The 22989-nt window shown below is 41.6% G+C and overlaps 1 protein-coding gene and 1 long non-coding RNA gene across 15 annotated transcripts in view; one reads left to right on the top strand and one right to left on the bottom strand.

Moving 5' to 3' along the window:
* LOC119181751 (histone-lysine N-methyltransferase EZH2-like) overlaps positions 1–22989 on the top strand; it is a 124969-nt gene that overhangs the window by 57470 nt on the left and 44510 nt on the right. For 8 of the 14 annotated variants that reach the window (XM_075875520.1, XM_075875516.1, XM_075875519.1 and 5 more), the window contains exons 2-7: positions 4059–4176; positions 13548–13676; positions 13814–13927; positions 14040–14247; positions 18575–18671; positions 21456–21619. In XM_075875520.1, coding sequence (XP_075731635.1) covers positions 4059–4176; positions 13548–13676; positions 13814–13927; positions 14040–14247; positions 18575–18671; positions 21456–21619 — 830 coding nt within the window. Of the gene's footprint in view, positions 1–128; positions 316–4058; positions 4177–9172; positions 9269–13547; positions 13677–13813; positions 13928–14039; positions 14248–18574; positions 18672–21455; positions 21620–22989 lie in introns of those variants that run through there. The other 6 variants (XM_075875518.1, XM_075875522.1, XM_075875524.1 and 3 more) reach the window with 5 other exon arrangements.
* On the bottom strand, positions 6270–7053 carry LOC119181089 (uncharacterized). Its single transcript, XR_012886502.1, has 2 exons — positions 6562–7053; positions 6270–6418 (listed from the first exon to the last, which is right to left on the bottom strand). It is a non-coding gene; the product is annotated as an uncharacterized LOC119181089 (long non-coding RNA).

The following is a 22989-nucleotide window of genomic DNA, read 5'->3' as shown; positions in this document are numbered from 1 at the left end:
GTGGGTTGTATTGTCTTTCATAGTGCTGCTAAGCAGGCGTGCAGAAAGATTGGCAAAAACGTTCTGCTATTTGGACCGCATTGGATTGCGTGAATATGTGAGGTATGTGCAATGCCCACATGAGCCGGTCGGCCCCATCATCACTTGGCCTTCGTTGTACCGCGTTAGGATTGTTGCACGTCGTCTTAGTCGACGTTATTTAGAGTGTGAAGAAATCGACCTACGCATCAGGCAATATGGCCTTTTTCGTTTGCTACCGCTCAATAACGACATATTTTGGTTCGTGGAACGTGGTTCTGCCTGCCCAGTAACAAGGTAGCAGTGCGAGCGTAAATATTCCACACCAGATTTCACAAACTAATTTCTTTATGTGTGCATTTTTTTATTCATTTTACATGCTGCTGCTTTCGTATCTGCTACGCATTTCGTGTGATCTTTATAATGATCGCGTTAGAGCAGAGTTCCAATCATAACATAGAGACTGGCAAAACAACTGAACATGTTACGTCAATTACGCGTGTGTGTTATTAAGGGATGTTTTCCTAGCCTCATCATTTCACGAGTGCTGGCACCCGCTGCCTTGCTGAGTATAAAATGGCCCACCAAGCATGCATGTGTAGTAACTGAGCATGTGGCGCTAAGCGTGAGTCCATTGAGGACCAAACTTCCAAAGTGATTATATGCCACTTGGTAAGTGACCAAGTAGACGAAACAAGAGAGAACAGAAGTCTACATCAAAAGCAGCCAAGTGTGGATGATGCAGTAAAATAGTGCTGAGCTACAGGGATGTGAACGAGCTTTTTTTTTTTTGTGTGTGTCTGTGGCCTAGGGTAGACTGGCTCATACCCACGAGGTGGATTGACCACACTGTCCAGTCATAAAGGATAACCAGCATCAGTAGCTGAGGTTAATATGGCAGTCTGGAATATGAGCTCAATAGCATATTACTTGTAGTCTAAATTGAATGTGTTACACATCGTCATTTCATCTCTGTATTTTTTAAATTGCCGAGTATTCCTCAAATAACATTTTAAATTTCCAATTACGCATTCTTGGTCAATCCCTCATTACAAATATGTGGAAAAACAAACAAACGTGGTAGCAAAGTGTGTAGGACAAAGAAGACATTTTAGTGAATGTTGTTAAATCTTCATCTATCTCCTTTTCATATGTAGGCATGAGGTTTGCCTTTTTCATAGTGAAACTCTCCATGAGATCACAACAAGGGCGTCGTAGTTGTTCACCACCGCTGGCGATATCCGTAACTGCTATCACATGAAATAATAAGAAAAAAATATAAAGAAAACATATCCAGGATTGAATGAGGTCTGAACCCGGGTCCTCTGTTTGGCGGCCCAGTATTTTACCTCAGAGCCATGCCAGTTCTGAAATATTCTGCTCACAAATACAAGTGTTATGTCTGGAAGAAGCCTCGTTAACATGCGTAAGACAGAGTGGCAGAAGAGTAAAATAACAACCAGGCGTCGCAGAAAACGACTTATGTAACCAGGCGTCATACAATGTAAATTGTGTATCGAGCAAGTCATTGAAGGCTTCCAACCCATTGCAAAGGGCCCAGCCATAATTTTTGTCGTAATCAGTCACCGAATCAATTAACTTAGTAGTGGGTGCCTTGCAAGTGTACTTGTGTTAGTAGCCCCAAGAAACTTCTGCTGTGACTGTGCTGCACTTTCCGCACATGCCATGAAGTTTTCTCGTGCTGCTGCTTTGAAATGCTTGTCTTTGAACTCTAGTTTGGTTGGCTACAGCTTGGCCAAAAGATACCGCCTTGTATGACTGGCATTAGCGTGGCATGGTTGGTCTGTGCTAAAGTAATCAATACAAAAAATTTTGACCTAATAAATGTATTATCCGAAACATTCATCAGGTTGAAAATGCCCCAATAAATGTTTGATGTGAAAATGTTCATGTCGTGGTATTCTTAATTATATTACATTCTAACCTTGATATAATAAACATGAATGTAATGAAATATTGGGTCTTATTTTTATGTAAAATGCAACTTTGTTATAATGAGGTTTAAGTGTATTATTTATTTGCTACTAATTGGTACACTCAGAAAAACAATTCAACACCATTTTCATTGAAGCTGACTGAGATTCTTAGTTTAACTTACAAACCATTAGACAAATCATATTCACCTGTTGTTATGTTGGCAACTTTTACATTATTTACTACTTTTAAAAAAGTCACTTGAAAACATCTTACTTTTTCAAGGAGATTCAACTTGACAGCTGTGCCAATCATATTTTTCAGTCAAGAAAATTGTCAGTGAGCACTGGCATAGAGCTGGCCAGGTTTCAGTGCCTTGTGGGATTAAAATTCACAAATGGCAATTGTAATCAAAAGCAGGGCTGTGTGTTTAGACGATGCCTTTGCCATTTCTTGTAAATCTAAGACAATTGCATTGAAGTAGACTAGGCAGGAAGTTGACTGTCTTCTCAATTGTAATCAAAAGCAGGGCTGTGTCAGCGTGTTTAGACGATGCCCTTGCCATTTCTTGTAAATCTAAGACAATTGCATTCAAGTAGACTAGGCAGGAAGTTGACTGTCTCCTCATGGCCTTTTAAGAAGTAGGTTACCAGTCATTAGCAAGCTGTACTAGGTAAGAAAACATGACTTGTGGCCCTTTCTGTAATTTTAACACGAAAATTGTTTTATGCCAGAGTCCATCAAGACTTCAGTGACATATTTCCGGCATGGAAATGACGCTGAAAAAGTACACATAAGCAGAAGACAGCATTTCCTTAACGGCTGTTCAACTTTGGTCAGCAAAAAGAGATGCCATGTACGCTGTCCACTGTGCCCTGGTCCCATACTCTGAATGCCTTACAAACATGCCTGTTATACCTTGGTGGTGCAGGCTGAGACATTTACTTTATGTTTTCTTTAAGCCTCAACATAATTTCTGTCCTCACACAGTGCTCTTGCTAATGTGAAGAAATGTATCATGACCGCAAAATCCACAATAAGTTCCATCAAAGTGTCGTTTTTATGCGTTCTTCCCGTTTGGCACATTTAGAATAGGAAAACTGCAGTTTTGTCAATGCACTGCCAGCGGTGAACCTATCTTTTGCATCGGCTTCGCTCAGAGCCTTCATGAATACCAAAAATAGCTCTGTGATGCATGACTACAACATACTAAGACTGCTTCACATGGTCGTAAATCTGCATTTCAGCTAACGGGGAAGACAGGATGTGCGTTGCGTTTCCTTCTGGTCATACAAAAGTGTCCAATTAACATGCCGCTAGTAGGCGACATTAGCCCAAGTTTGGTGTCCAATCAGTGATGCTCTTCTGGCTGTCACACCACTTTCTCTCATTTTGCTCCACTGTACAGCTATATCACCACAACGGCTTGTTTAATCATTGATCATGGACACTAGTCTTTGGAATGCAGATGTACCACCAAGTGGCAGCTTTGGTGCATGCACATCAAACAGTGCTATATATGCCAAACACCAATAGGCATTGTGAAACGTCTCTTACAAAGTATATAAACATTCAACTACTTATGTTAAGACAGGTTTCACATTTGTGTTATCCGTATTCCTATGACGGAGGGATCAACCATGGCTTTTTTTTTGTGTACATAAATGCTACTAACATTTAACCATTTTTTGCTAGATAGGTCAGAGGATTGCGTCAATCTTTTGGCTCAGATATAGCAGACGTAGGGAATCATTTTAATGGGCTAGGTTTTGCCAGAGCAGCTTTGATCTTCAGCCATTCCTTGAACTTCAAACATTATCTGGAATGACTTTGTCAATTCTGATGTCTGTACCGATCAGAACAGACTGTTTTGCTTTGTCCTTGGCATTGAATTGTTTTTCTCCTGTGTGCCATTGCCTGAAGTTCACCCATTCTCTTTACTCTAAAAGACATGTTGTGCTCTAGCATAGACGCAAGTTCAGTCACCACAAGCGCCATTTGTGGTGTCTTGACTTCTTTCTTGTGTCCGTGTTTTCACGCCCTGTATGATGAATACCTTCCGAATAGTTCAGCTCTCTTTTGCCACCTACTCTTTTGCTTTCCAGCAGGCTATCCGTGCAAATGGATGTGAGCAAAGTAAGCCCAGAATGGAGAAAACGAGTTCGTTCTGAGTACATGAGACTCCGGCAAATAAAACGCTTCAAAAGGCATGACGAAGTCATGGTGTGTATCATGTTTTGCTGTGAATTTCCGATCAAGATATGAATTGCCATGAATGCCTAGAAAAAGCAAGTGTTAAAAAAAAAGCTATGCTTTGGGAGTTCTCCAAGTGACACGCAAGTGTTGCCCTCATAGGTAGCAGCCATCCCTGGAATGCCGTTTTTGGGCTGCATAGGCATGGCATCTTTCACTTACTATCTAGCATTGCAAGCGTTTCGTACGCTGTCCCATGGCACGCACAATCCGCATCCAACAGAATGCATGTTTAGCACCGAATTTTCGCAAATTTAGGAGCAAGGATTTAGAATTGCTCTAGTGTGTACAGTCCTCTCTGACAGCTTTACATATTGTCCTTCAGGGAGCTTTTATTTTCCATTCCATAAAATTCAACAAAAGCTTTAGCAATAGTGTTACCTTGGTTTTTATGTGTGTGTGTTATGGGCACAATGCCTTCTTGCAGGTCACGTACATACGTTCACATTTTGCAAGAATGGATACATGGCGCAGTGTTTAAAGCTCTTGCCTTCAGAGCATGGGGGCCTGAGTTCAAACCCAAACACAGGAATGGGAACTTTTCTTTGATTATTTCTTTATAGTAGTCATTGTCTTATGTGACAGGAGGATGGATGAATAGACAGTTTTAAATTCATAAAGATTTCTCTGCCGACTGAGCAAGAAGAGTCCGCCTATCTTTCTGGCACATAAGATCATCATTATAAAGGAATATATTTTATGAAAGTTTTTCACTCCCCTTCTTATATTAAAACAAAATTATCAAGACAAATGCATGCAAGGTTGATAAAAAATGACATTTTTGAGATATTTACTTGTAAATTAAGCATGAAAGCCAACATGATCAAAATAAATGAGAGGGTTCATTATATTCTCCTATGTCTTGTGATGTCAAAATTTTTGTTATAAATTTTGTTTAAAGTGAAGAAATTAGTAATTTTTGTTTAGGGTGAAGAAATAATTTTTGATGGCCACAACCGATTTCGCTGGTAGGTGCTGGCGAACAGAGGCATTTTCCACGCTTTTTAGATTATTGCTATTGATTGTTGGTTATTTCTTTAGTTTGTATTATTTTAGACCTTGTTAGATTATTTTCATTGGTTTGGGCATTGCTAGCATTGCTTTAGGCCTTTATTGAGTGCTATGTCACCGTGCTACAGGAGGCAGTAGATGAATGATGAGCTGGGGTCCTAAATGGCCGTAGAATTGAAACCAAAGGAACTTCATTATTTACTACCGCAACGAAGACCACAATCTAGCAGCATAGTGGAACTAACTTCTTCGCCACTTCACATTGCAAAAGCACATGTCACTGTGTCAGGAGCCCACTTAAACTTATCCCGCAGGGGCGTCTGTGTAAGTAGGTGTTGGATGCATAGCGACACCACGGACCCGAGCTAAAGGGGGGGTTTCGACTCCCTCCTACTCCTAACCTTGAGCGGTTTTGCCGTGTCCGGGGAAAAGGGGATCCTGGGGGCTAAGCCGACGCCAGGTGATTGGACCTTTAAGGCCCCCCAGCAGAGGCAACACACCCCTTTGGCCCCGGCTTCATGTAGACAGCACCCCTGGGCTGACCCACTCAGGGGGAAATCGGCAGTCGCCTTTTCCCATCTCTGTTTAGCTAGATCTTCATCTTTATCACTCACTTTTTCTTGGTCCTGTCTACTTCTCTCTTTTGTTTACTTCTAGTTCTTCCTAGCAGCAAGGGTTAATCTCATGTGGTCACCCCACCTTGGGATACGTCACTTCAGGTTATATTGGCGGTGTACAGCTGGTGTATGCAAGCCATTTCTTCATGTCTTGCAGTGTTCCCTCGTTGGGCTCGGTGGTAGGTGGCTGCCACCACTACTGAACAAAATTCATATTTTATGGCCAAAAACTTGCAACTCTCCATTGATTGCTCCCTGAAGAGGGTGCACACCGAAGCAAGTTTTCAACTTTTCCAACTCAACAATGACAACTTTCCATGCTACCACGTTATCCATAGTGACACATCAGCAAAACCTGTCAGAAAACTTTCCCTGTTCCTAGTTTCAAGATGCCTAATAGACACACTTGGAACAGGTTACAAAGCAACGAAAATGGTCAGTAGAGACCTCTTCATTAAGTCACTGACAGGGAACAATATGAAAAACTATCCAGCTTGAAACCTTTTGGTGATGTCCCCATCACTGTATAAGCACATTGTTCGATGAACACTTAGTTGACTTGACAGATGCCAACTTCTTGATGGCTGGAAAGAAGAGAATGTAATCAATATCCAGAGAATTCAGATGAAGCGAGATCAACAAAACATAATCATTAACTTTGTCTCCAGCATTCTTCCTGAGACACTTGCATCTGGGTACACAAAGCTCCGTTTTCGACCATACATACTTAACCCCCAACAGTGGTTCCAATGTCAGAGATATGGCCACGGCTCGCAAAGCTCTCGTGGCTGGCGAACTTGTGCACAATGTGGAGTTTCAGGCCACTCCTCCGACTCCTGCAAAGAACCAGCACACTGCGTCAACTGTGATGCCAATCATGCCGCATATTCACAGTCGTATTTATTTTGGAAAAAGAGATCATCACATTGAAGGTGAAGAAGAATATCTCATTTCAAGAAGCAAGAAGAAGGGTTTTGCCATTTTATGGCCCAACAACATATGCTTATGTGGCGCGTCAGGCGGCAGCATTGCACTAGCCCTCGCCACTCCTTCGGCCTATGCAGAGCGAGCCATCAGCTGTATCTCCTGCCCCCAAGGCGGCAGTAGTTCAGTGCACTCTTCCTACACACGAACAGAGATCGGAGACCTCAGGGTCCTCAGGTCTCAAGGCCTTACCTCGTCAGGCGAGGTCTAAACATTGAACAACCAGACCGCACATGTGGGCATCCAGTACCTCCGAGGAGGCAATGGACACGGCAGCACCCCTGTTGCCGTTAGAAAGAGCGGCGTGGCTCCTTGGAGCACACCAAGAAAACAAAAAAAAGCAAATAACGAGGCACATTGACAGCCCTGTTGCTTGAATTCCAAGTTTCCGCCTAAACAGCCACTCGCTTTTCGTACACACAGCACTATATTACTTTCATCGTGAACATGTACAGTGATGGAACGTCGGGAGCCTTCTCAGGAACCTTGACGATGTCCAAGAACTTTTACTCAAACACTCACCAAAAGTGGTGTGTGTACAAGAAACACTTAAAACCAAAACAACACTGACTTTCTATTTAACTACATTATTTTTTTAAAGGACCGTGATAATGCCATGATATCATGCGGAGGTGTAGCCATTATAGTCAATGAAGGGATCGCATGCACACACAACCCTGAACGTCCCTTGAGGCAGTGGCTGTTCGAATTGTCCTTTTGGACAAACTGATCACAATTTGCACTATTTACATTCTTCTGAACTATCAGGTACAGAAACAAGATTTCCAATCTTTAATTGGTGAACTTCCAGAACCTTACCTTCTCCTTGGAAACTTTAATGCACATAACCGGCTATGGGGTGGCTCTCGATATGACGTGCGAGGTCGACTGTTGAACAGTTCCTTCTCTAATTCAGCGTGTGTCTTCTGAATCGAAAAGAAACAACCTATTCTAATCTTCCTAACAATGCTTATTTTTCCGTAGACCTAAACAGAGTATCTTCATCGCTTGTGCCTCTACTCTAATGGAAAGTCATCAGTAATCCCTACAGAAGTGACCATCTTCCCGTAGTTTTGAGTATACATCAACTGAATGTTCACCACAGGTTTCCAAATGGCTCATGACCAGAACCGACTGAGAACAGTTTTTTACCATCGTTCATTCAGGTTGGAGACTGACGTATGTACTTTAAGCATAGGTGCTGCTGTCGGCTATTTCACAGCTTTTTTGATTGATGCTGCAACAAAGGGCATACCATAAGCGAATGGATTCTTTGGAAAGCGACGTTTGCAGTGGTGGAACTTGAAGTGCCAAAACGCGCAAACAGCAAAACAAAGCATGGTGGCTGCTTCGGGAGTCTCCGACAGCTGAGAATCTTGAAAGCTTTAAGAAAATGAAGTCTGAAGGCAGGAGAACATGCTGGCAAGCCAGGAGAGAAAGTTGGTGAAAGCTTTTATGGGGCATATTTTGTATACGCACGAGCGCAAAGTCTGGAACATGGTTAGCAGGTTAACAGGAAAAGAACCACATTCACTCCCTCTAGTAAGCACACAAGGCGATAGCTTGGAAGACCAGGCGACAGGAAAAAAACCACATTCACTCCCTCTAATAAACACACAAGGCGATAGCTTGGAAGACCAGGCGAACTTCCTAGGCGCCTACTTCGAACGGGTGTTCAGCTCGTCGCACTATTCTGAAGCCTTCCAATGATACAAAACAAAAATGAAAAAAACAGAAACTATAGCGGAAATCCACAAAACACGAGGCATACAATGAACCCTTTCGTTCAGCTGAGCTGCAGGCATCGCTAAGTTGCTGCAATAAATCCGCTCCAGGCTCCGACCTAGTTCTATACGAAATGCTAAAACATCTGCCCTCTGAAACTCAAAATGCCCTCCTTTCTCTGTATAATGCTATTTGGTTTTACGGTGTGATCCCCACTGCCTAGAAAGAAGCGATTAGTGTTCCACTTCTGATACGGGACAAGGACCCATCCTTAGTCTTCAAATACAGGCCTATCACCCTTACCAGTTGTCTGTGCAACGTCTTTGAAGAGATGATAAATAGAAGACTGATGCACTTTCTTGAAACAAACAGTCTACTTGAGCCACATTAGTAGAGGTTGAGAGATGGAAAATCTACCACAGACGACCTTATTTGTATCGAGGCACAAATCCGTGACGCTTTTGTCCATAACTAATTTCTACAGGGAAAGCTGTTATCAAGATACGTATGTATCTTTTATGTGTACCTAGAAAGTGTGCTTGTAGCAGTGCCCGAATGAGTGTTTAGAAAAAGCTCTGAAAGGCAGCTTTTTTAGCTTTCGTTGTGACTGTTCTGCGCTTTCTGCGCAGGCCTGGCATTTTTTTTCCTCTTTGTGTTCCTCAACATGGAGAAAGCCTATGGCACTACATGGCGTTTCGGCATACTGAGAAACCTCCCACATTCAGGTGTGCGCGACGGAACGGTCTGTGTAATTTAAAGTTATCTGTCCAGTCGGACACACCATGTTGGAGTGGGGACTGTTCTGTCAGAAACATTTGTGCAGGAGAGAGGTATGCCACAAGGAAGTGTATTGAGTTGTACACTTTTTATAATCGAAATGAAGTCCTTGCGTATGTCCATCCCATGAAGCATATGCACATATGTCGATGACGTGCAAATCAGCTTTAAATCATGCAGCTTTTCAATGTGTGAATGGCAGGTTCAGTTGGGTTTGAACAAGCTTTCGAAATGCGCAGATGAAAATGCGTTTAAACTGAACCCACAAAAGAGCGCTTGTGTCTTATTCCCCAGAAAGAGAGGCCTTCATCCTGATCCGAACGTTCACCTGCACGGTCAACGTGTGTCTGTTAAAAGTCAGCATACATTCCCAGGTTTAATATTAGATAGCAAACTAACATTCATACAACATATTAATTACCCAAAAAACGAGTGCTTGAAAACGAATATTCTGAAAGTATTGTCACGCACTTCATGGGGTAGTGACAAGTGTCTCTTGAATTTATACAAAAACCTGATACTTATGCGCCTAGATTACAGTGCTATAACCTATCAGTCTGGGACACCATCAGCCTTAAAAATACTCGACCTTGTGCACCATCTTGGAATTCATCTTTTTACAGGTGCTCTTTGAACTAGCTTAATGGAAAGCCGTTATGATGACTCGAACGCGTGGTCACTAGGTCTCCAGGGATCCTACCTATTTTTCTATTCTTCCTCAAATTAAATGTGAATAACAAACACCCCGTGCTCCCCACCGTCAATGACTTGTCCAGTTCTGTTTTATTTGAAAACCACCCTGCTATGAGACAGCCCTACACACTTCATGTGAGGAGTCTAGCAGAAGAAATGGGTGTGTCACTTTGTGAAGACCGTTAGGTTGCTCGTGCTGTATATGTCCCATCATGGCAGTGGCAGCTTATAAATTAAGATATGTCCTTTGTTGAAGCTACTAAAAGTATGCCTATTGCACATATGTATACACACTTCCTTGAACTGCAGCATAAATATTTATGTCCAAAGTATTTTCACCAATGCCTCAATGACTCGCACTTCTGTGTCCTACGCAGCGGTTGGTCCATCTTTCTCAGATGTAGGTGTTTTGCAACCCAATATGAGCATCTTCACTGCAGAGGCATACGCGATATTGTTGGCCACCTAACATATAAAAGAATTGAAACTGTCAAAAGCTGCTATATATACTAATTCTCTAAGTGTTGGCAACAGCTCTGAAATCTCTTAAAAAATACATGGACCCTATCCTTGTCTCTGTGTACTCACTTCGATGCGCAATCTATGCTCAGTAACAGTCTGTCATAGCCTGCTGGGTGCCAGGGCATCGCGAGATTCAAGGAAACGTGTTAGCGGATCATCTAACTGTTTCCGCCCACGAGTATGCCACCATCAATGAATCTATAGCTGTCCCTGCACTGGACCTCAAACTCTTCATTAAACAAAAGCTGAGGGAAAATTGGCGTTTACGGTATAGGCAAACAAAGACAAAAAAACCTCACCTCATCAGGCCACATATCGCGAATTGGCTGCTAATGTCGAAGTCTCGCTACACGGAAGCAACACTTAAGATGAAGAATAGGACATACACACAGCACATACTCACACCTTTTGTCCAGTGACGATCCACCACTATGTGAAAAGAGTGGTGAAGCTCTTACCGTGCTTCATGTTTTAATACAGTGCAAAGAACTGGATTTAATTAGAAAAAACACTTTCCGTTTCCTCTCTGCCATCGAATTCTCTTGCATCCATCAATGTTTATAGGTAGGGAACCGCTTTTTAGCTGTCAATCATTGTTCGCATTTTCAAAGAATGTAAATAGTTTTCACGTCATATTTTCAGGCATTCCTGCAACACGACCTCTGTTGGAAGAGGCCGTTGCTGCGATGGCTACACTGAACAAAGCACTTACCTTGCGGCTCTTGGAAACAAGGGTGTAGACGATCAAGGCACTTGTGCGAATGCCATACATGTCCACCATGGTTTTATTATTACAATCTTTGCCACTCATTTTTACTACACATGCTTCACGTTATGGTCATTATTTTAATACTTCTGTGTTATTACCGGCCTTTGCACGAGGAATTTTAAGGCCCTTATACAACCACTTATCATGATCATTGTTCACATCTCTAGGTCCTGGCGCTCTTTGGCCATTGAATTGCCCTTGCACCACAAAACACCCAACATAATCATCAACCACTTAAACTTTGTTGGCCATTGAATTGCCCTTGCACCACAAAACACCCAACATCATCATCAACCACTTAAACTTTGTTAAAATCGTGGAAAACGCTTCAGTTTGCCAGTGCCTGCCAGCGAAATAGGTTGTGGACATCAAAAATTAATTGTTTGTTAAACAACATTTACAACAACGAAAACTTTCCGCATCACAAGAGAACACATTGGATCATACAATGAAGTCTCTCATATATTTTTATTTCAATGGTTTTGATGCCGAATTTATGAGTGAATATCCCAAATTTTGTCAAAGATGCAATCGTTTTTCTCATTTTCTCAACAAATGCTTGTTTACGTACATCAAAAATATTTTTAGCAGATACTATGTTGAGTGGTTACCTGTCTATGTTGAGTGGTGACCAGCGGTTATCCTGTCTACGTGCTACATGGGCCGGGCATGTAGTGCGTAGACAGGATAACCGCTGGTCATTAAGGGTAACAAACTGGATTCCCAGAGAAGGGAAGCGGGTTAGGGGGAGACAGAAGGTTAGGTGGGAAGGTGAGAATAAAAAGTTTACGGGTATAAATTGGCAGCAGCAAGCACAGGACCAGGTTAACTGGCGGGACATGGGAGAGGCCTTTGTCCTGCAGTGGACGTAGTCAGGCTGATGATGATGATGATGTTGAGTGGTAAAAGACCTTTAAAATTTTCATAGCTGAAACAATGCCGCCAATTTTGCCAAAAATGCTTCAATTTATGTGTCTTAGTGCTTTTTTTTTTGTTAAGCTTATTTAGTCTGGAAAGGGAACTAATAGTTTTACTTGTGATGTAACGTGAAAGAACACTGACAGTACAATGCTTTAAAATATAATTAGTCGTTCCACCCATTTTCGAGGTAAAAAGTACGAATAATTTATTCCCACCTAGCTTTTCCTTTTCACTTAACATTCAAAAAATGGCCATGTGACCACACAATGTTTTAAATGAAGATACTTTACTAAAATCACTCTCAAACCATGACCTGCCAACTCAATCTTTTTTTCAATAGCATAACCAGTGGTCGCATTTTGTGCTGGGCCATCTTACTTGAAATGACCAAGCTGGCTTGTGTGGTGCAGTGCCAGAGCTGAGAAAGTATGTTGCAATGTTGGTAGCGTATCTCTTACACGGCAGTTTAAGTCACCCAGTTTATCGTTATAATAGGAATAGGTCTTGATATTTTATACTATTAATTTTGAGACCCCTGGCGCGATTCTTGTGGGTGTACATGTCTAATTTGGCGGAGTGCACGCAAAAAAATAAATAAATAGCAGTGAATTGTGACGTCATAGCACCCTTGAATATGTCTACGCACCAAACCCATCAGCACATTTCCAGTGTAAAGAAAAAGAAAATGGATGAAATGTACAGTAATAGGGCTCTTAAACAAAATTGTCAAGTCTGAACTTAAGCTTGAACATATATAGATGTTTGAAGAACAATGCAGGGAATGTGTACTGACCTTCCAAGTACGTCAGGCAGGTGGCGGTGTTAAACCAAGTTTAAAGGCTGACATGACTATAGTTCATGCATGGCATTTCGAGGTGTGCATTTAAAATCAGATCTCTAAGGACAGCATTCTTTGCGGCAAAACGCATTCTGTCTTTTTTATTTGTGTCGAGAGTTGTCAAAGCTACAAGACGTCAGAATGACATTGCGGAAGAGAGACCGGAAACTGGACGTGCGCCGCTTGCTGAGCTCCAGCCAATCAGTGGAGGCCACTAGACACCACTAGAATAGCTCCTCAGGTGTCTGTCAGCTGTTTTGCAGTGACAAGTATAATATATGCATTTTACTTTTAATGCTGCAACCTCAAAGTTATATTTACATTTGCTTTTTTATTTAACCTTGGTTCAGCATTAGAGTTCGGCTACATCAAATCACACATCCCTTGACCAGAAAGACAGCTTCCCTTTTCTCTTTGTGTGTTATGCTTTGTTTCAATTGCAGTAAATGCACAAGTATGTGACAATATCTTTTGTTGATTCCAGGCTGCATACATGACCAACAGGCGCTTCATTATTGAAACAGCAGCACTCTTGCAAAAGCAACAGACTGAGACCAAGGCCGTTTGTTTATTTCCAGCTGACATGCCAGTACACCTTCCTGTAATGAAAAAGGTATTACGGTGTTATGTTCTGTGTAAGTGCGTTAATAATGAAAGTCTTTGAAAATTCTTGCCGCTAACTACTTGATGCGAGCTATTTCTAGCTTAACATTACTGAAAAATACATAAATTTCTTTTTTCTCATAAAAGTGTGAAGCTGAGTTGGCCGATGGAAGCAAGCAGGTAGCACCAATGCGCATAATGTATGCTGTCAATCCCATTCCTACCATGTACACGTGGGCACCTACTCAACAGAATTTCATGGTAGAGTATTTTGTCTTTGTGACCATAGTGACACTTGTCACATTTTGTTAAAAATGTGTTACCTTAGTAAGAGTCCAATTTTACCAAAAAAAATGCAATGCTTTTGTGACAGGTGGAGGATGAGACTGTACTACACAATATCCCCTACATGGGAGATGAGATTTTGGACCAAGATGGCACCTTTATTGAGGAACTGCTAAAGAACTATGATGGCAAGGTGCATGGGGACCGAGATGCAGGGTCGGTGAACGACGAACTTTTTCTTGAACTGGTTCATGCTCTCATGGCCTATGAGGATGATCCAGGAAGCAGCAGCCAAGGTGTGTTACGGTGAAGTCTAGTGGTTACTTGGTTAGTGATTATCAGTGACTATTTTATTGTCTATGACTAAATGAAAGATTGGGAATGGATCAAGGAATTATTTCTTTGTTAGATACAACCTAATGAAACTGATGAACAATGAAGCCAAGGAGGGTGTAGGGGATATTACGCATGTTAGCATGCAGTGCTTCACTGGCTTTGCCCAATTGCAGAACTTCTGCTTGGTCATTGAGTTTGCCAGGCGGCTCACAGATGCAGTGCATGGTGCCTTCATTGAATGTAAGGTTCAAAGTAACTTTTTCTTCTAGGGATGGGCTCATATTAGTTGTGAGCACTTGTGAAAACCCAGTTGTATTGTACACATAGTTCATCTTGAACGGAAGGGTCTGTCTGCAAGAATTAATTTTTGTGTTGGTTAGTCTGCTGGTTCCCATGATAAGTATGAGTTTTCTGTTTCATATAATGTTCTTCCACCTGTTTCTTGCTGGAACCGTATGTGCCACATTTGCATTTGTTACTAATGCTTCACTGTTATACACATATCATATATTGTGGTGGAGCAAGTAAGTATATGGCAGGATTTCATGTGAAGAGGAGTGGCTGCTGTGACTGTTGGCCTTGTATTTTTGTTTACAGTAGAGCAGCATTTCCTGATTACACAGTAATTAATCTGCTCTGAATAGTTACAAACTTACTGTGGTATCTGCTTTAGGTAATTCCGAACACAGTTCCAGAACTGCTCCAAAACTGTTCTTTTGCTCAGAATCTTCTCAGTTATACCCCTGCTCATATACTGCGCCAAATTATAAACAGGCCGAAGACCCGTGTTGATGCATAAGCGTAATGTTGATTTTACTTTTGCTTCTTTGCAAATCTACGGAGTAACAAAATCATGCCATATATTTTTTATTTTCAGTCGTAACACCTATCTTCCTGCCTTATGGGTGTGTTTGGACGCAATATCCAAAAACTGCAGGCTAGGCAGAATAGTATTCTAAAGTTCTGAAGTGACGAAGCTCCGATCTGGTTTGATTTGTGTTGCATCGACCCACGGAGCACACGAGGCCCAGCGTCCTTAGCGTGGGCCGGGAAAGATGAAGAAAGTGACACACACGAGACCCGGGTGGCAACTCCCTTTATGTGTACAAGCATGGCTAATATATACATTTGTAAAACGCCCTCTTTTGGGGCCAAAAAACTGGTTCTGAAACCGGGTCCGTAACCTATATACCACATCATCACCCCCCACCCCCCCTTGAATAGAAAAGCATGCGGAGATAACACATAACACAAGCAGAATCATCCCCTCCCCCAAGAGAGGATGTCCGCATAGTCACTGTCATGTTTGGGTGAACGGCGCCGGCACCTGTACTGGTGCCATTTCCACGACAGGCGTCTGAACTGTCGCCGCCCACTGCAGTCCAGTGGAGCGAGAGAGTAGGCCCATGAACTTTTCATCCAGGCTATTTTCGGCATAGTAGGGGCCGGAAAAAGCAGCTAATGATGCCACGATGTAGTATGGCTCGGCGCCACCTACGCAGAACTCGTGCAGAGAGCAAGAACGGGAAGGAGCAGGTCGGCGTAGACGAGACCGGCAGAAGCACCTCTGCAGCACGCAGAATTGGGACTGGCTCTGGAATTGCAGCTGTCCTGCTCGGCATAACTTCTACGTGTCGTCAGAGGCAGGCTCTCAGTGCTGGGTACCTGAAGATTCCTTCCTTGCTCCCTTCTGTGTTGCCAGCAGCATTAAGGGGGAACACAAATAATTGGAAGGAGAACCGCACTAATCTAATGAATTATTATTTTTTCTTTTTAATTTATTATTGTTCCACTCAAGACACCAACTAGTGTCCCCTCGATATGAAGAGGACGACTACAGTGATTGTCATCATCATCATCATCATATTAGCCATGCTTGTGTACATAAAGAGAGTTTCCGCCCGGGTCTCATTTGTGCCACTTTCTTCATCCTTCCCAGCCTGTGCTTTGAGGCCTTGTGTTCTCCGTGCGTTGGCCTATGATGAAGAGTTCATGGGCCGATGCATGATACAACAATATGCCCTCGAACCGGACTGATTGCTAAAATATCTAAGCAAGGTGATGCTCTTGACAATGGGCAACGAGCATTCGTGATTTACAGTGATGCTTGCATGCACAGCTGATGGAAAGAAGCTGTCCCCTTGTATCATTTTCAAGAGAAAAGGGCTACCAAAAGAGGACTTTCCCCCTGGATGTTATTGTCAAAGCGAACAAAAAAAAATATTCATGAATGAGTCCCTCATGCTTGAGTGGATCCGGCTCGTGTGGAATCGGCGACCCAGTGCGCATTGTCAGCGACTGAGCATGTCTGTGCTAATTTCATTTCGAGGCCACCTCACGGCCGATGTAAAAGAAGCTCTGTCCGATAGCAAGACGGACCTTGTCGTGATCCCTTGGGGACTAACATCAATCCTCCAGCCACTGGACATAGTGCTCAATAAACTCTTCAAATATCGCTTGCGCGAGTCTTGCAGTGAGTGGATGCTGGGCGACAGTCCCAAGACTCCCGCTGGTCGCCTGCGACGTCCACCGCTCGCGACCGTTTGTGGCTGGGTGTCGTCAACATGGAAATCTCTCCCGCAAGAGATGGTGCGCAAGCCTTTTCGAAAATGCTACATCAGCAAGGCATTGGGTGGAGCGGAGGACGATGCACTCTGGGACGTAACTAGTGAGAAACAGACGTCGTCGGACTCAACTCTGAGTGAAAGCAGCTTGTGGCCTCCTGGCATTTAACTACATAAGATTAGTGACCAAATAAAAAGAAACGTCACCACAGTGCAGCTGGTTGTGTCACGTATTTATCAAGGTAGTGGTGTGCCGCGATACGTTGTAATTTTTAAAAAAATTTTCCGAAATTCAAAGTTGGGGGGAGTCGACCTATATTGCGGTCTGACTTATATTTCTGTTTTTACGGTAGCTTGGAAGGTATTGTACAGAAATTTGGAACTTTGAATTTTGAAGGTATTGACACTGTGGACGTCGCTACTTTCCTCGCGTCTGCAGGCTGCAGTATATAAAACAACTTATGATGATGTCATAGACCCACCCCCTTTTTTTCCCATATTTGTTCCAGCAGTCTCTATTTGTCAGTGGTTGGTCGCGAGTGCGTGGCGGCAGCACACGCATTGAATGTTTTGTGTTTGCCGATAGTGTAGTGCCATTTCCTATTCGCAAGGACTTCTCGATGTGGAGCGTGCGGAAATGTGTCACAGTTGTGTGTGACAACATGGTCGAAAGCTGCCCACGGTAGGTGGCGATAGTTGCATCCAGTGGCTTGTGGTTTTTGGAGCTCTCAAACTGAAACTGGTCGTTAACGAGGAACCTGTAATCAATCATCTGTCATAGCTGCAGGAAACAATGAGCCACGTTATGACTAACTGGCCTGCTGCAACAAGTTGCAGAAAAAAATGCGAGGCCAAAGTTTTTGTTTCAGCACCCCTTTAATATGCCATGAAGAGTATATTGCCCTGCCGTTCTTTTCCTCCTATTTTCCTTTCTTGGTCCCTTTCACTCTTTTAAGCCATATTGAAAAGAAATCCATTGAGATTGGATCCTTGACTGACCACGCCGTTTTTTTCTCTGCTAGGCGTAGGCAATAATTTCAGATTTTTTTTGAAAATGTCAAGTTTAAGCAATATGTTAAAGCTTTGCTTCAATATACAAACCAACATTTTTGTATGCAAAATTTTACAAAAACACTGCCTATACACCACCATAAATGTCAAAAGAAACTGGATAACAGATCTGTGAGATAACAAACGAGGAATTTCAGGCCGCAGTGGGGTTGAATAAGGTCTCCCAAAAGAGCACAAATCGCAGACTATGAGGGATTTTGTGGTCATTCACTTCATACTTTATTTGCTACCTCTCAGAGGTAGCGAATAAAGTATGATGAGAGGGATTTCTAAGAGGGCTTTCTAAGTAGAATGAGAGAGCTGTCTAAGGACTTGTTAGGTTGGGCATAGAAAATGGCTTCAAGCAATAGTCTTTGTGCAAACAAGATCGTCACTATACACTGCATTGTGGACCTGTAAGTAATGGATTATTTCATGTGCTGCTGAGACACACACAGCTTCATCAGCTCCGTTTTGTTCTTGCAGGAATGTTATCATCCTTGACAGCCTAATTTCATTTTGTCACAGAGGATGTACTTACCTTGAATGACCCTTCCTATTTCTTAAAAAAACTTTTTTTTTTTTCGAAGTGATACACATTTAAGAAGTGTCGAACACTCCCACAGTATTTCTATATTGTGATTTCTTTCTGTGTCTTTTTTCTTTTTTCAAGACAAATACGATGACAGAGGGTTACCGACAGACTTCATTTTTACTGCCATCTGTTCTGTGTTTCCTGATAAGCGATCCCCACAAGAATTGAAAGAGCGGTTCGTATCACTACATGTATTTTTTGTTTAGAAATATTAAAAGCTATGTACTATCAGTATCAAAGAAATAGGAACAGTTGCAAGCATTAGTAATGGTATAGCATGTGGTAGAATCGGGGCGTCGATGAAGTATATATAAACATCCTGGAAGAAATCTAAGGGGATCAACTGCTACCATAGTGCTTCATAATGAAAGCAACAGAATACCAATCAAGAAGGGTGTAGGGCAGGGGGACACAATCTCCCCAATGCTATTTACTGCGTGCTTACAGGAGCGTTTCAGAAGCCTAGAATGGGAACAGTTAGGGTTAAGAGTTAATGGAGAGTACCTTAGTAACCTGCGCTTTGCCGATGACATTGCATTGCTGAGTAACTCAGGGGACGAATTGCAACTCATGATTACGGAGTTAGACAAGGAGAGCAGAAAAGTGGGTCTTAAAATTTATCTGCAGAAAACGAAAGTAATATACAACAACCTCGGAAAAGAGCAGCGCTTCTAGATAGGTAATAGTGCACTTCAAGTTGTAAAAGACTATGTCTTCTTAGGGCAGGTAATAACAGCGGAGCCAAACCACGAGATGGAAGTAACTAAAAGAATAAGAATGGGGTGGAGCACATTTGGCAAGCACTCTCAAATTATGACATGTAGATTGTCTCTATCCCTCAAGAGGAAAGTATATAACAGCTGTATCTTGCCGGTACTTAGCTACGGAGCAGAAACCTCGAGACTTACAAAGAGGGTTCTGCTTAAGTTGAGGACGACGCAGCGAGCAATGGAAGGAAAAATGGTAGGTGTAACCTTAAGAGACAAGAAGAGAGCAGAGTGGATTAGGGAACAAACGGGGGTTAAGGATATTATAGCTGAAATCAAGAAGAGGAAATGAACATGGGCCGGGCATGTAGCGCGTAGACAGGATAACCGCTGGTCATTAAGGGTAACTGACTGGATTCCCAGAGAAGGCAAGCCAGTTAGGGGGAGACAGAAGGTTAGGTGGGCAGATGAGATCAAGAAGTTTGGAGGTATAAATTGGCAGCAGCAAGCACAGGACTGGGTTAACTGGCGGAACATGGGAGAGGCCTTTGTCCTGCAGTGGACTTAGTCAGGCTGATGATGATGATGATGGTGGTGTGTTCCAGTCGTCTACATTGACAGTCGGGCATCTGGTTTGGCAGCACTGCGCATATGTGTGGTCACGGTGATGACTGGATGGCACACACTATAATTTTTGCAAATGCTTGCCACTGTTCTCATTTCATTCGACGTTGATAGTATTATGCTTATCACAGTTCAAGGATAAAGAAGTGCTGTTTTGCCTAATAAATGCCACCGCATGAAAGTATACTTCATGTGCATACATGAAGTATACTGGGTGTTTCTAGAAATGTGTTCAAAATTCTTAAATATTGTGAAAGTTTTATGACAGTAATTAAAGGTAAATTAATTAGCCCTTTAATTGGTGGATATACGTGGTCACTTTCATATAGGATAATTTATGTTCTTTGTGTAGAGAACACGGTTTTGGGACGTTAAACCCCACATATCAATCAATGTGTAGAGAACACATCGCAACTTAAAGATTTTGAAAAAGCAAAGACTTTTAGCAATAATATGCAAGTCATGAAAGTAAGCGAAATTCAGCAGTATAAGCAAAACACATATAAATGCAACTGCTATATTTTTCTGAGATGGCCAGAATGAGCATGTGTCACTATATTGATCATGAACTGACTAAGTTGTGTGGGTGTGCAGGCAGTGCTTGCAATTATAGCATGCATGACACACATATGAAGAGATTCAATTCTCCCATTTGACATAATTGCCTCAACTCTAAGAATTGAAAACCTGATTAATTTTATTTAATTACTGTATCAAATTATGCCTACAACAATCTTAAGATGCCTACTGCTATAGAGAAAGCAATTGTAAAGTCAGTGAGCAAAGATAGCATTTTCCTGATTTTCAATAGTTCTTTTGCACACATTTCTTGAAATATCTGGTATAGAAGACATGGTTTAAAATAAATGGTTTAATATATGATAAGTCTTTATTTGGTGAACGAGTGACATTGTAATGTGTACATGAAGGTTTGTGTGTGCTACTTTTTTTTTTTGCTCACAAGTTTGCCATGCTTATTATGAGCACATCACTCTAAAAGAGCAGATGCTGTCCAAGTGCAGTGTTAGTTAAGGTATTTATACCTTGGCTGTATGTTTCAAGAAATGTGGCCCAAATTTCCAAAAATAAGGGATGTCATGTTTGCTTGTTGCCTTTACCATTACTTTTTTGTGGCAGCTGACATTTTAAGATAAATAGAAACCTTAACTGTGGCAGTAATTGTACAGAAGATAGTTAATTAACTTATTAATTCGAGGAAACAGGCAGTGAGATCAAATAGACGAATTCAAGTTCTTCCTGGTAAAAGCTGATTGTTACTTTGAAATATTGAAAAGGTGGCCACTGGCAACGTTTTTGGAATTATTCAGTTTCCTTGTTCTTGAGAATTTTCGGACAGATTTTTTGAAGAACCCACTATAAAATGCTCATTTTGAGCTCAAAGCATTTGCAATGCAGCCCTTGTGCTCTACAAATCCACTGTCATCTTTTGAAAGTGTACAATACCAGCACATGTAAGTACATCATCTTGAATGGTTGGCATGTTGTACTTTTGTCCTATTTTCCAAGAATTTGTACTTTCTGGTGAACAACTGTTTTGCTGTTGCATGTCATATCTTACCAAATAGATGTGCCACTCAGCTGCTGAAAGCAGATCACCTTTCCAACAGGTACCGGGAGTTGATGGAGAAAGTGAATCCACCAACAGTGCCCCCTGAATGCACACCTAACATGGATGGACCATTCGCTCAGTCGGTACCCCGTGAACAAAGCATGCACTCTTTCAGGACTCTTTTCTGTCGGCGTTGCTTCAAGTATGACTGCTTTTTGCACAGTGAGTGATATATCTGCTTTTGTGGCTTTACAGAAGTGATGCCTAGCAATTATTGCATTAAAGCAGATTATCCCTGAATTTATGAAGTTGCAGTGCCAACCAGATTTTGTGATTGATTGCAGTAAAAAAAAAAAATGCCTTAGGGTTGCCTCATTATCCCTGTTTGTGAAGTCTTCTCTTATTTTTAGATATCGCAATCGGAAATAACTTTCACATTTGTTGAAGTCTGTAGGCTGGTTAAAAAGATAAATCTCAACAGTACGTAAGGTGCAGTTAAGTAACTGTAATTTTGACCAGGCCAGTCACAGTCACTAGCAAACTGCATCATGGACTTAATTAATAATCTTATCTCCAAAGTCATTGAATTACTGCACTATGATGTAAGATTACCTGTTTGTCTCTGAGAGCATATTACATGGAAAGCAAGCTTGCAATTAGTTTGAGAAATTCATGCTCAATTGTTTTATTTACTCTTTGGGAAATAATTCTTATATGCACAGTGTTGCTTACGGTTGTGTGTTGTATCAGTGCAGTGGTACTGTCACTATGAGCTTGTGACATGAGCCTTAGTGATGTTCATTTAGTTAGGTAATGAGGTGTCTAGGTCATTTTTTATTCTGCAGCGGCAGTGTCAACCAAATGGAAATCCAGTATCTGGTTTTAATCTTGAATCTCAAGGACAAAAATAAATACAGCTTTACCTGTTGAAAAGCGAAGAAGCCATTTGCTAAAAAAATCAGCCAAAAAATGTTAGATATCTAAACTCTTCAGTTCAGTCATAGAAGATCCCAGGGATTGTGTTATGGTATGCTGTTTTTTTTATACTGATTTAGGTTGAGCTTGGTTGAGTTGACATTGGTACTGCACAATTGGTTGTGCATGACAGTGAAATTGGTACTGTAATATCAGAACTAGCTAATCTCTATTTTTAGGCTTTCTAATTAATATCGTAAATTCAGAAAATGATTTTGAGATAGCATCGAGGAACCAAGCTTTAGCCTTTGTTATTGGATTTGATTTATCTAGATCCTGTACTGAGCCACAATTTCTAAGAAAGCAAACCAAGTGAAATATATATATATATATATATATAAGGGAAAGAAGTGTATACCTAAGGGCTAGTTTTTCCATGTATTTAACACAATAATAATGAGATCTAACAGACAGTAATGCCAAAGAATGTACAGGGGAAGTTATTAGAACCAATGAAATGTAAATAAGAAAGAAAAGTGGATGAAAAAATAACCAGCTGTGAGCAGGAATCCAACCTACGACCTTTGAATAACGCGTTCGATGCTCTGTAGGCTGGTATATATATATATATAATGTGGTTTATATGCCAAAAAACGTCAGTTGCCGCAAGGTTATAA

This window comes from Rhipicephalus microplus, chromosome 10 (assembly GCF_043290135.1).
Source record: "Rhipicephalus microplus isolate Deutch F79 chromosome 10, USDA_Rmic, whole genome shotgun sequence".
Taxonomy (NCBI): domain Eukaryota; kingdom Metazoa; phylum Arthropoda; class Arachnida; order Ixodida; family Ixodidae; genus Rhipicephalus; species Rhipicephalus microplus.
Note: the sequence above shows the minus strand (reverse complement) of the source record. Positions and strands in the feature narration are given on the sequence as shown.